Source organism: Tribolium madens, unplaced genomic scaffold (genome assembly GCF_015345945.1).
Source record: "Tribolium madens isolate multiple individuals breed KSU strain unplaced genomic scaffold, Tmad_KSU_1.1 Scaffold_2;HRSCAF=44;Tcas5.2_LGX, whole genome shotgun sequence".
In the NCBI taxonomy this organism is placed as follows: domain Eukaryota; kingdom Metazoa; phylum Arthropoda; class Insecta; order Coleoptera; family Tenebrionidae; genus Tribolium; species Tribolium madens.
In genome coordinates, this window is record NW_025400995.1 from 4,657,337 (window position 1) to 4,672,424 (window position 15,088).

Sequence of the window (15,088 nt, forward strand, 5' to 3'; positions counted from 1 at the left end):
ATCCAAAAATTTATTTTTTGTTTAAATCTTTTAATATCCTTTTTTTTAATTTGCGTTTATAATACGTTTATTAACGTCTCTCAGTAGGAGTCGTTTATGGCTATCTATAAAAGCATACTGTACTTTAATGAATCTAAGGTTATTTAGTTTTTGTATGCCGCTTCTAACTTGTCAGGTAACAAATTTTGCGTTGTTGCTTCGGCAATTTCGCGAATTTCGGGCGGAGTGCAAACTAAATTCTGTTGGCTCATATTTTATTTATTATTATTATGTTGTAACACTAATAACTAATAATTTGTAAATTTAATTTTTAGTGACATACGGCAGAAATGATTAAAAAAATCAGATGGGCGCCGAGTATTTACCAACCGATACCAACTAACACAAAATTCTCTAGACGACAAAAATATATATATATATATATTTTTAATTAAAGCAAAAAAAAAGGGGACGCAAATTAGAAAAAATAGCATAAAATACTCGTTTTATAATGGTATTGGCGCACTCATCCCATAGAAAACTCAAATCAACCCTTATAAAACTTGTTATACTATTTTTTTAATTCGCTCGCCCATAAAATGATCACGTTATAATAAGTAGATGGTATCTTTTTTAATAACAAATTATAATAAAAAATATTTTCTTATTGAAGAAAATATGTATTTCCGAAATTATTGAGATTGCTGGTTGTCTTTTTTAGGGATAGGTAATTATAGTGTCATTTAATTACACAGGCATGTAAAAAACTTTTTTTATTGTTTTACATTTATTAACCAGTTTTATGCAGTTTTTGGTTTCCAATATGAAAATGATTTATATTTTTTTCTATCACACTACGTTATTTCACAAAAGGAAATAAAAGATTAAAAAAAACATGAAATGCAATTTTAAGATAGGAATTTGCGTACTGATGTTAATACAAAAATACTATAATATCCCGTTAAAGTTATTCGTTACAATAAATACACATACACATACAAATATGAGAATTATTAAGAAAGTTTCCAACAAACACAAGAAATACAGTTCCTTTATAGCATCGTTTTCTCGTTTCCTCAAAACTTTTTTTCTGGTTTTCTTTTTTAAACTCGCTAATAAGCCATAAATCTATGACTCGTACATAAAAACCATTTAACTGTACTTTTGATTCTACCAGATATCAAAATTAGAAGTACATGATTTGTGAAGTCACAATAGGCAAGGGAGCAAGCGCATCAATGTTCTTAAAACCCATATTACTTGAATAAGTCTCACTCTGTCTACTCCCGCTGTTCATCCCAAAGGAAGAGTGTAAAATTAAACATTTCGTTTTATCGTTAAGTAAATTTACAAATCATTACATTGTTTATCTTTTAATATTTAATTCAAGTTATTAATATCTACAAAAAGGAGAATTGATTATTTGATAGTCGATTTCCTAGAAATTTACTAATTTGGGTAATTTGTTATTTTTATCTACATTGGCGACCAACGACAATCATTCAAAATTACGAAAAGATATTTTACGTAGTTATAGGTAATACTGATTACTAGTCATTGTGGCAACTTCTTTTACGAAATCAAAAAAATTACATATTTTGAAAATGATTATTGATTTGAAAGTGAAAAGTTTTTTTTTAGATTTTGCATTTCTGAAACAAGGTTATAAGGGTAATTATTTTGGCTATTTAAGAAGGAAGAGTAGCAAATTAAACATTGAATATAATATTTAAATCAATAATTTATTCATATAAAAATATATTAATGAACAATCAATCTATACAATGTACTAGATATTTTGGGTAATGTTATTATACAAAATAAGCTATGTAATAAAATATATAAATGATTTAACTGTGGGCACATAATCATGACTGACACAAGGAAATAATTTAACAACGACATAAGTACGTACAAAAACATTACAAACAGTCTGGCAAGACAATTCTTAATAAAATATAAATAGTCAAAAAAATTATCGATGAATATGAATACTGACATTTCCATCAGGTAGCTTCTTCATTAAGGACCATGTTTCAATTCTTGACAAATTTGTTAGGCTAATATCGTTAATAGCCAACAGTTCGTCGCCAACACACAATTCTCCATTTTTCTCCGCAAGTCCACCTAATCCATAAAAATAAAAATATTGCACCGAAAAGATTGCTGCAACAAACCTTGGAATATTTTTTTGATTCGTAAGGGCAAATCTCCCATTGGCGAATCCTTGCCTCCTTCTATACTGAATCCTAAACCGGCACCATTTTTCGCAAATGTAATCACATGTGTAACATTTTTTATCGGAGAAGCAGGACCAAGAGCTGAAATTTTACACATTCACTAAAACATCTTTACTTTTAAGAGCCTTACATTTAGGGTCGGACGATTCATAAATAAAGGATTTTCTCTGTGGTGAAGATAACGTTTCTTCTTTACCATCTTCCACAATTAGAATAAATTTAGATACCTGTTCCTGAAATTATATCACGGTTTATTTCCTCGTAACCAAATGAGAAACTCAATTTACTTTTAGCAGTTCAACAGATTCCGCGTGTGTGAGATTGGTCGTATCTTTTCCGTTAATGGATACAATTTTATCGCCTTTTTTCAACTGACCGTCGTTATATGCTACACTACCGTAACGGATTTTGTGCACCTAAAAAACGAGATGAAAAATCCCGAAAATAAGTAAATGAACAAAATTACGGTTATTTCTTTTGTTTCGTAATCAGTTCCTCCTGCTAGAGTTATGCCAATACTCCCTCCCACGAATTCTGGACAAAGAACGACTTTTCTCCTATTACCGTCAACAGAAATTTCTTTTTGTTTTTGTTCCGGTACATCTTTTACGATCGATTTTGTTGCAGGCTGAAAACACAAATACGACTCTCAAATTAAATTAAAACACACAGTTTATTTAAGAAGCGGATTCGAAATTCCTAAAGCTGGGTGTGTAGGGTTAATATATTTAACAGTTAAGCGATAACTATTATACAAACCTTCAGTGTTTCCAACTTAACGACGTCGCCATTACTTCTAGGTTTTTTCTCAAGGAATGTTTCAGGTTTTAATTTAGTTTCAGACTTAGTAGGTCGGATTTTTATTTCTTTCTTAAGAGCAATGGGAATACTTTGAGGAAGAGGTGGTGGTGCGTTACCGAATTTTTCAAAACTTTTCCTCAGATCGGTGACACTCATCGATTTGTTGTTGTTTTTGAGCAAACTGCTCGACTTTGTTATATTATTTTTTGTGGGGATTTTAGTTTCGCGTAACTGCGTCGTAAAGTTTTTCAAAGAGCCGGCTACCGGTCTTAAGGTGATTAAATTATTTTTTTCTGGAACTCTATTGGATGATGGAGCTATTTCTGAAATATTTCTACTGAAAAAAGAAAAAGAGGCATCTCTAGTACATACCACTTTTTATTCTGCTATCTCCGTTTAGTAGAGGTTTTGAAATGGGAGCAGATTCCTCACAACTTATGCTTCGTTTTTCCTTTATCATATTACGAGTCTCAACCGATTGGTCTTGTTTACAGATTACTAGTTGATTTACTGGATTTACGGGAGTCTCAGGTTCAACTGTATTTGCGTTTGCGGAAGAATCCTCATCTTCGTATTTTCTTTGAATCACTGGTGAACCAACTTTGAGGTCTCTGCCACTACGGCATTTTGCCGATGCGAGGATGTTTTTCCGATTGATAGCTTCAACACTAGCGGCTTTTAAAAGACGACACTGTAAATTATTGTATTTATCGATGTCTTGAATTGTTTCAGGTTTTGTTCGAATGGTTGTTTCGTAGTCTAGCATTTCACAGGATCGTGTTGGTGAGGGTGGCGGCGAGCATCGGGAAATGTAACTGGACTGACTTGAACTCACTGCTGAATCATTGTCACTTTCATCTTCGGATTTTCCAATATCCTTATGTAATTTAGTAACATAGTTGAAAGTTTCTTTGTATGTTCTATTAGGTTCTTGTTTATTGTTACATTTGACTTTGTTTAAAGAATTTGTGACGTAATCGAAGCTGCAATCCGATCTTGTTGGCGAGGTAATGCTTTCTAACGATTTAGGAGAATCTGACAAGTTGTCAAGTCTAAGATCATCACTTTTATTTCTTAATGTGGCACTTTTACAATCAGGCACAGTTTTGACTGGCGATTTTATGGCAGTTTCAGCTTCTTCAGACTTCTGAGTTTTTGTTTGTGAATAGACTTGGAGACTTTTTCTTTTGAAAGCTGGTGAATACTTGGGGAATGTTGAAGTGTTGGAAGTCCAAGGAGGCGAAGTTAGTGGTAATGCAATTGGTTCAATTTCATTCGAATGGCATTGGGTTGTTTCACTGGTTTGAACCTTTGTATCTAGGACGAATGATGGAGTAGTGTGACTTATTATTTCCGGGATGTTAACCGCAGGAGTTGCTTCATTTTCAGATACGTGTTCAGGTATCACAAGTCCTTTCAATTTAGAATAACCTTTTCTCCTTTGTTCGGCCAGAAGACTCCAGCGATCGTTCTTTTGTTTTGATATGCTTGACATATCAATTAAGCTTTGCGATCTCGTATGGAGTGTTGGTTCTAAACTAGACTTTCTTAAACTCACTTCATCACCACTATCGAAGGAATTCGATTTAATAGAACTAAGATCACTATTTGAGACACTGTTTATCTTTGAAAGAGAAGACTTATTCTGTATGGTCACGTTGGAAAAATCATTAAAGGAACTTCTGTTTTGACTCCAATTTACACTTTCTGTTGACTTACAAGTCACTAGTGTTGACTGAGCACCTTTTTCGTTTAACTCTTGGCTGTATAGATCTTTGTAATTTTCGCGAATGAACTTGTCATCGGTTTGTTCACTAGTGACTTCGACGTAGTCTGGAAACTCATGTCCATCAGGTGGCTGACGTGAATCACTTGGAAGAGTTTCCATTTTGCCATTGATACCTAAAAATAAATATTTCAAATCGACATGTTTTGCATTACAATCAAGAGCACAATTTGTTGCACAATTCTTAGTTTACATCCCACATGACTAACTTAAATAAGTAGGATGTATTTTTAAAAGCTGATTTATCGACACGTAGAACTGACAAAGCACGATAAAAAATGATTCAGATGCAATCGACGCGAAATTGGGGAAGTTGGCTCATTAAAAATAATTTTTGCTAACAATTTATGGTAATACCATCGTTACAGTTCCATGGTAAAAACCCCCGCACACTGTCTGCGACCATGAAATTTTTTCACCACCACAAGTATCTCGTTTCATTCCATAACGCATTCAATAACTAATATTAAACCCAATTACAAATCAGAGATTTTCTGATCTAGTTATAGATAAGGAATTTGACAATTACATTTCAAACTTGGTTACTACCCACAAAAACTTGTATGGTTGGGGAAAGTGAATATTTTACTAGACTTATTATGTCACAAAAATAACATGTAGGTGCCATACTGGTATGCAGAAAGTGATTTTATTCCGCAAAAAAGATTTTGAAAATGTCGACTGTTCTCGAGCGTGGATGCAAACAAAGAAATTCATTCTTCTTGCAGCAATTTGCTAAAAATATGTGTTTTGTATAGTTTTTGTCTGGTTTTTATAAATTTTGATTTTGCGTTAGTAAGATTAAAATAATTGAATGTGGTTGTAATGAGATTGAAATAATTGTGAAAAGATGAATTAAAGATGAGGAAAAAAGGGGGAGGAATGCTTACCAACAATCAATTAATCCAAGAAAAGGCACTACGTGTTTTGAAACTAAGAGTTTATTATAATATAAAAATGTTTCTGTAGCAATCGCGTTGGGCGTGTAGATTGCTCACCATACAAACCGATACTAACGAAATGGCAAACTAAAGTCGCGCTGAGCGTAGATCTGCGAATTACCTACTCTGGCCAGAATCCTTTCCGATAATAAAAAAGGATTGTTTGCATCTTATTTATTACCGGTATTAAAAATTATTTTATCAGTGACGCGTTTCAATAAATCGACATGTAACCTTGTAGATAGACTAACGGATAAAAAATATTAATGTTTTAATTACTTGAGAATGATGCAGTAATAAACTCAGCAGAGCTAAATAAAATCGATTTAATAATCGATAATAATCTAAAAATCATGTTAAATAGTCGATTATAAGTGGCATCACCAAGAGTTAACCAAGAGCGGGAGGAGGGAATTGGCAAACCATCAGGTCAGTGGACGTGAAGTCAAGGGCAGCTGGCTGGCTATGGTATGGATTGCGGGTTGTCGATCACATTGTAACTGCAATCTTACTTCTATGTAAATATTTTGCTGCGAGTGCGGCACATAGTGAAAAAAAGCATTCAATTCCCACTGTTAAGCATCAGCTACCCTTGTTGAAAAAACAACGTGTACGGAATAAATTCCAATCCTCTACTTGAAAAACTTGATGCGTACACATAAAAATGCATATAGGTCCAACGGATTAGTATTGGCGATAAATTGCTGGAAATACTGTTATAAGGCAAAACATGTCGGAAACCGGTCAACTAAAATACTTGCTTATGCCTCGTCCCCCCAAATGTTTCGTCTTTAGTCAAGCAATTTAACACTACGAACTCATTTCACTTCAGTTTACGAGCCTTGCCAAAAAAAAACACCAATTAATTAAAAGATTCTCATTATGTTCTATTCAAGAAATTAACTCGCCGAGAGACCTTAGGTTATTCTTATTAGTCAAGATTAATAAATATTTTACTTCATTTAATTGAAGCCGAAAATCTGCTAAATTGGTGTGTTCCTTTATTGTACACGCGGTGAGTAGTGGCATTTGAAAAATTTCATCAACCGGTGATGAACTCCAATGAGAAGACAATACTAAATGGTTAGAAAGAGAGAAACGGAGCATATATTTGATGTAGCAATTTTTTAAACATTGTTCGGCGGATTGACGATAACATCTTGGCCAAGCAGCAGTGTGAAATCGCCTTTGCGTTCTTCGAAAACGTGAAACAATAAAAAGATATAGCACGGAAAATAAGCATGTGTGGATTTCATATCAATTTTGTTTCGATGGCATTGACATTTCCAGCAAACCCACACATGGACAACCACATTAATATTTTTCTACTGAGGAGCATACCACTTTTCACACAATTTTTTATTTATTGTCATGTTTCCTAAAGTGGTTTTATTGCTAACTCAAGGTAAACATTAGTCACTATATTGATTATTAGAAAAGTCAACAATCAAACCTCACCAATTCAATGTAACAGAAGATAATCACTTAAAACAAAAAAGTTGTTTTATCTCTGACGACAAGATTGTCAGGCTTACTAATCTCACAAAAAATAGGCACAATGTGTATCATTTATCGAAAAATGCAGTGCAGAAGCTATTTTAATTGAAAATATCTTTATCTGTATTCAAATTTTGTTGACGAAATCACTAAAGCCAGTTTTGGAGCTGGAACGATTTTCATATTTTCGCCTTGCAACTTCTGAACAAACCGGTTACTGCTGATTTAAATTTTATACAAAAATATTATCTTGAAAAAATGTTTACTCCGTATGGTTTGATTGAATCGGAAATTCTTGTCAAAGCTAACAAAAAAGATAAGATTTTTTTAAATAGAACTGGAAGTCATTTATGGATTAACGCCTCTGCACCTATCTGTAATAAAGTTTATGACTAAAATTTTACTAAAAAATATATATTTACTATATAGTGGATGGCACATAACTATTGAAAGAAAGTAATAAATTATTTCCTGTATTATAAGATGCATATCAAATAAATAAAAATCTTAAATTTTTGATTTTTATTGCACAACAAAAAATTAATTTAAATTTATTAAACTCGGAAACTTATTAATTTACTCACAAAAGCAATTAAATAAAGCTTGATAAAATAAAATGAGTTTATGTACAATACCAATCTACGAGTGAATCTGACTGTTTTCACTGCTTATAGAAATTATTTATTTGTATTTTAAACGCACCATTGTATTAATATCTTGATAAGATCATTTTGTATATCTTTTAATCAAGATTAAATTTGAGTCAAAAATGTTTAACATATGATTAATTTGTTTTTCAGCTAGTTTATAAAGTTAAAGTGTAAATGATTACTAATTTTGTTGCATCTATTACCATTTTACCTCTCCATACATTTGCATAAGGTAATTATCAATTAGAAATATTTCTGGTTCGAACCACAATAAAAAGCCACCATCTGTTGGTAGTAAAATTTAATGCAGAAAATTATACATTACATACTTGTCTATATTGTATAATTTTTTTAAAATAAACATTTGTAATGCTAAATCATCACTGATCACAGTTTTTAACAATTGTAGGATAAAATAGGATCTTAGTGTTTAATTGATGTCACGATTTCTTGATGATTAATGATGATTGATGACAAGTTTATGATTTATAAATATGTGTTTTTCCTTTTTGTCGTTGGAAAAATAATAAAGCCGTATTTATAAACCAGGAAGAAAATTAATTTATAGAAAAAAAAAACTGAAGCCGTAAACTTCCTGATTTGATTTACAAAAGCGTAGGAATATTTTTATAAAGCGAGCGACATGTTTGTCTAAATTATGATTTAATTAATTTTATAAGTATCTATTATCGAAGCAAATGCCAAGAAAAAGGCATGATATATCTTGTTAACAAGGATATTTTAATATGTTATATTTAGATCTCGGCCTCCCGTTAAGTGGTGACATGTTTTATTGTCAATTAGGAATAATCTGAATAAAGTTTAAAAATTAAATCGGAATTCATCGTATGATTAATTCTGTAGATAAATGATCCAACTGCTATTCAGTCTTCACTGCTAACAATTATTTATAGTAGTTTAATAGAATAAATTGCAACGTATATAACATATGTTACATTTTAATTAAACCACTTCTTTGAAAAAAAAACCACATAGTGGTTTTCCATATCAAATAAGGCAGAAATAAATTAATTATGGCATCCTTTGCCATATTTTTCTTTAAAAAAACCTAACGGCTAGTCCTACTTAAAATTGATAATTTTCTAAAAAAATTAAATTTCCTGGCTTTTACTCTTGGGCATTATCATTACCAACAATTAATAAATGTAATACATTTAAACGGTAGTTTGTTAATTCATTTTAATTAACAAGTTTTTGTTTGAGTAAATGACAAATTCGCATCGGTTTTCTACGGGAACTGATCATCAATTATGACTGTGGTTGCTGAAATCACCAAACGTAACCCACAAACTCGATTTTTTCTTGCATCCGGCTAAGAAATAATGTTGCTAAGACAAAAGGTGTTTCAGTGTTAATAGAATTAAATCTTTTAAATGAAATAGATCAGTCATTAACTCATTACTTACTTCATACCCTACAAAAATAAACAAGTAATAAACAAACAAATGGATTACTTTATTTGTTGTAATCGTTGAAATATTATCATATATCATTATATTACTTAGCACAAAAGACAACGATAACAAATTTAATACCAGTTAAATTGATTAGGATGCACACATCTCATTAAAATGTGGATAAGATTTAATTTAACCTTTAACTTTTTGACGCATCGCAAAAATGCTAAAAATTTAAGCGTGGAAATAGTAAATTATTTATGTTTGTCGGGTGAATGCCACTTTGACGGAGGCTTCCCGTATAGCCGCGGAGTATTACTGGTTGCCGACCGACAGTTTTAAAAAGTTTCATTTAAAAAATAAATCATAATGTTAACAACTTTATACACCTCTCCTTATATGCACATATTGCAAAGCACTAAGTTTTGCTCTACTGCAACATGAAGGACAGTCATTCTTATTTTACAACCTTGACATGGAAATTACGAACCTGTTCAAATATGTACCTACACCACTTTCAAGAGACAGTTTTTTAATAAAATGTCAAAGGCAAATTTTGACTAAAAGTAACAATTTTTTAAAATGTGTTCAGTGAAAGCAATTTCCGCTGGACGAGTAATTAACGTGAGCGGAAGGAGGCAGGGTTAGATTTCAATCGCATTTAGTGTTAAAAATGAATACAGCGCAACAATTACGTATGGGATTGGGGCCGGACTTGGGAAAAATCTATCATAAATGTTAAACATTACCTGAAAACTGCACCACTTTCACACATATACGAATTTTCGAGCTTTAGATTAGAGGCAGGTGACAGAATATTTATTTATTGATAACGAGTGAGATTATTTCTTTTCCTGAATAATTAATGCATTCATCAATGCTATCGTGACGTAGAAATGTTTTGACAGGTTTTCTCCTCTTCCCATTACATATGCAAGGAGTCAAAGACATTACGGTAAATGTGCGCCTAGACAACGGTCGCTTATTGTAATATCGTTCACGTATCCCATACATTAAACATTACATTACTCAAATTCGTTTATGTAATACAATATATTATTACAAACGTTCCGTGGAATTTTAATTCGGGGTTGCTAGTATTTGTTCAACAATGATAACTGACTCTCGGTAATTGCAGTTTCATGGTAACTATTGCATGTATTTGCGAATGTCATATAAATAAATCCTAGAAAATTTTGTCGGCGGCTTTCTTGATGTAAATAAATTGAACCTCTTTAACTCACTTGTTGGGAACCTTCACTGCATAGCATTCAAAGTTGATTTTTTACACTATACAATGAAAAATGACAATTTGCGCAAATCCGGGTGTAAATTACGAGGTAATAAAATTTTTCCAGACGAGAGTTAATGCAATTTTTATCTGAACCAGAAATGGACAAGAATTAAGCCTTGAGAACAACACCTTACTTTCGAACACTTGAAAAATATTACCATTGTGCTTTACGGTAATTGGGTGCTGAAGGTAAAATGTTGCACTGAATTCATTTGCATGACTTTTGAAACCGTTGAGACCCGTGTCAACGAGGCAAAAATAAACACGAATTTACACCATAACATAAATTTGATTTTAATGAGTGGTTAAGATTTCCTGTGTATGCAGCTCGAGATACGGAAGTTTTCTTAAAAATCCGTTGTAATTACATATGTAGATTTAACTTACCTTCATCACTTTTTTTGATTTCTGATGTGTTTATTTCCTCAATCGTATCATCATCGGCATTTTCAACTATCACGATAGGTGTTGAATTAGGTGGCGATCTAGATGAGAAATAGACGAATATAATAAATTTTCAAGACAATGTGGCTTTATTTATACCTGTTGATGCCAAAATCCTGCGAACCTTCCTCTTCGACTTCTCCTATAGTGGCCAATTGTGACGATAAGCTCCACTTTGAACTATAAACATCAATCTCATTGTTATAGTCATCAAAATTACCATCAATTTCATCGTCCCCATAAAACTCATTTTTCAAATAATCAGTGTCTCTCCTTTCATTTTCCAAAAATAAGTTAATAATCTCGACTGGATTTTCAAAATGATCACGCGTTGTCGACTTAGGGACGAAATCAACTAAACGCGGCAAGTTCGATAAATTCATATTCTCATCATGAATATTTTGTACATCTTTACATCCATTAGTTTTATTAGCATTAATTAAATCTCGCGATCGCGGAGGTACAGGTGGTTTTTTAAATACTTTGTCCTCAATCGCAGAATTTTTTATCGAAGTTTTCTCACCATTTAAATTATTATTTTCCACGTGTTTACTATTCATAGATTTTTTTTCTGACGACTCACACACATTAATTTCATTCGATTTCGTCTCAATTATTCTCATGTCCTCGTTTCCGTAACTCAGGGGGGCATCTTGAAAGCATGACGGCGGTTGCAGCGGTGGCCCGTCTTCATTGATATTTCCTGATTTTTCCTCGACTTTTTCTTTTTCAATTGAATCGGGAGTTTTACTTGTTACACTTTTAATACTCTTGTTAAACGGTGCTATCAAGTCTTCTTCTTCGTACGAGTTTAATAAGTTTGTGAAATCGATTTGTTTTTGAACTGACGTAGGTGTTGATGGCAAACTTCCTGCTAAACTTGATGTTGTTGTTGTCGGGAATGACCCAAATCGATCTACAACGGTAGATATTGAACTTCCTGTGTCATCAGATTCGCTGAGGCTTTGACTCGATTCTTGCGAAAATAAATCAACGTAGACTTCGGCATCAGGTGGTCCGAGGCTACCATCCGAAAAACGTCTATCCCGTCTAGAGATATCGGGAGAATGCGAAGTCCGGCCGCTGCTTCTCGGCGATTGGAATTTTTTCTTATTTGTTGCTTCTGAATTGATTTGACGAGCTGCCGGAACTGGATTCTCCTGATTGTTATTGTTTTGACTATTCTTGTAAAACTTTTTCGGGATTTTTCTTGGCGGTACTGGTGGGGGTGGTGGTGGTGTTCTCTTTTTTTCGGCACTTATAACTTGTGGTAAATCTTCTACTGACCTAGTTTTGAAGTCGTTTGATTGTTTACATTCCGCACTAAAATGTTTCACTAAAAGTTTTATAACAACGTTTGAGTCTTTTAGACACCGCACACAATCGATTCTTGTCATGGTGTTGACAGGCATACAGTCGATTTCTAGGACTTCGTCGCCTTCGGTTAGTTTGCCCCAAGAGCTTTGGACCCGGGATGCAGGACTGTCGGGAGCACATGACTGGATGAACAGACGTTTAACGAATTCGTTTGCTTTAGTTCCGCCTTCGAACTTCAACCCAAAACCTAGTCGTTCACCGGGAAGTCTATAGACTAGGACTTCTTCTATTATGTCTTTAGTAACACATTCTTCGTCATTGTCGCCGATGGTTAAGACAGTGACATATCCTGAGGTTTTGGTGTCGATTGTCGAGAAAGGGTCACATTTTGCTGTAGTTTGGGTCGAATCAGCTCCTATTGAAACTACAGTGACGAAATTTTCTTTTTCATCTTGGAGGAATTTCGTCGGTGTTTCCATTTTCTTTAACTTGCAAACATCTAAAAAATTACTGATGAGTTGACACGACAAAATAGAAAAATGTGTGGTTGAAATAGAATTTTGTAACCGGTTCCCGTTACTGCCATCTACGCAGTGCCTAAATTATCAAATGAAGTATGAAGCAACTGGCAAAAATATAACCAGTTGGGATTGTTGGTGTTTTGTTGCAATTTAATGAAATGTAGATCAACAAGAAGCAGGAGAGCAGGCCACGAATATTCTAACGGTATAAAATTACAGATACGTAGAAAAGTGGAGATACCCGAGAGTAAGTACAAGAGCTGTTAGGTGGATGACAGTATAGGATAATCGAGTTTCTTACCCTAGAGATTCGCGACCACATTTCTCTGGACTTGTTTATGATTGTGATACGGGACACTCGCGCGGAGATTGTAAACAACTGTTTTCACGTTTTCACCTCTCACAGAGTCCCACTTCAAACACCTGACCTCGTGTGGGTCCGCAGGTCTTCGTCTGCATCGACATTCATACCTGAGGGCAGGGGCCATATTAATTACCCAAGCCAAACCTGTAAGAAAAATTTTAAAATAAGGTCTACCGATGTACAGTCAGATCACAACACATCGCTTATTTGGTTGAGATTTGCAGACTTGGTACATCGATAATTCTGAAAATTTAGAAAGGCTCGTGAAAGTAGTTCTAATCTCATGACTCCTATTATTGTGTCAATGGGTTTCAGGCATAAAATAGCTGTAATACGCAGATGAATTATAAGAAACTGCATACCATCGAGAGCTATTGGTGTGATTGGGTTAAACGATTGCACCGGGCTGACTCTTTTTAGGTGTTCTGATACCGTTAGATTCACCTGTATATCGAACACATCAACGCAGTTCACAGTAACGCAATTTAACGTGTTTTCTCATTTTCCTTCCTTTATTTATTCGCGAACAATAGGCTATTTGGAAGTGCTAAAACTGCAAAAACATGATCATTATGTTTAACTATGACACGCCTTGAAAAATCGCAAAAAATGTTGATGAAATTTTATACCACCATATGTCATCAACGAAAGTGTACCCCAATTATTTGAATTATCGTTGACATCCCATATATATATATATATAAATATTAATAAACTTTCTCTAATAGGACATTTCGAATACCATAGTTGGCACACTTTGGGGTTGATGTGCTCTATAGTTGTCGATTATTACTGACACTGCTTTTTTAAATACTAACTAACGTACTTTCTTACACTTGCTTATTATTGGACATTTGTTTTATTATCATCACTAAGAGAAATTGTAGCACAATTTACAGAAAAATTAAAATGTACTCGAAAAATACTGAGTTACGCTTGAATAAACCTCAGTTTCTTTGTAGTAAAGATAATCAAGAATTATTTTTATCAAAAAATATCAAGAAATCTTGACTGCAAACAGAACTGTGTCACAATTTTACTTTATTATATTTTTAATTACTTGCATTAAAAATAAGTAAGACGTTACGCCAGTGACGTAATAATCTTTGTTGTAGATTTATTCGAGTAATGAGCAATTATAAATGTTTCTTCATAAGTAATTTCCACATTTTGGTTTATATTAAAATTTCAAAACTGTATTATCTGATGAATATTAAAATAGCGGCAACCGTTTATGCAACATTTAAAAAAAAGTAATAATTTTGAATTCTGCTATGATTTTTCTTCAAGATTACAACCATTCTGTTCACACACTTGTAAAGCTGTATTTATATAGAGCTACAGTGTAGTATTTTTTTCTAAAAAAATATTTGGTACAAAATCACAATGTATTGTTAGTTTTGCCGGAAATTATCTACGTAATACATTATTATTTATTTTGGGTATGGCCATTGTCATGTAAATAGTCGCTTTAGTCATTTTAAAGCGAACCTATTCCTAGGAAGGGTCATAAAAATTAAAATTACTATGCGCGTAATATCTGGGATTATCCCGCATTTGAACAAAGATTAACAGTAGGAAGCATTATTATGAAGCAAATTTTTGCATTTCAGTAAATAACATTTCCGTGTTTCCTTTTTTACGGTAACTGTCATTTTTTATGCTCGCTGCGATTACTTCGCTATAATTTGTGTTTAATAAAGCACAAGGGTTATGTCATACTGAAATTCCATACATTTTCTTACTTCATGTGACAAAGAAAACAATCGATAATTTTCTTGCAATGGTAATTGTGTTTCATATATGATGGGATCTTTTAAATGAAATTTTATTGTT

General features: G+C 33.1%; 2 protein-coding genes across 2 annotated transcripts in view; one reads left to right on the top strand and one right to left on the bottom strand.

The window, feature by feature from the left end:
- LOC123006457 (GTP-binding protein 2) overlaps window positions 1–15,088 on the top strand; it is a 38,776-nt gene that overhangs the window by 18,850 nt on the left and 4,838 nt on the right. The gene's annotated exons all lie outside the window — the stretch shown is intronic.
- Window positions 1,703–13,353, bottom strand: LOC123006455. Its single transcript, XM_044400948.1, has 10 exons — window positions 13,190–13,353; window positions 11,150–12,866; window positions 10,994–11,091; window positions 3,393–4,922; window positions 2,979–3,343; window positions 2,686–2,847; window positions 2,507–2,635; window positions 2,350–2,452; window positions 2,157–2,300; window positions 1,703–2,106 (listed from the first exon to the last, which is right to left on the bottom strand). The coding sequence occupies exons 2-10, from the start codon at window positions 12,844–12,846 to the stop codon at window positions 1,955–1,957; spliced, it is 4,380 nt and encodes a 1,459-aa protein (XP_044256883.1). The 5' UTR covers window positions 12,847–12,866; window positions 13,190–13,353; the 3' UTR covers window positions 1,703–1,954.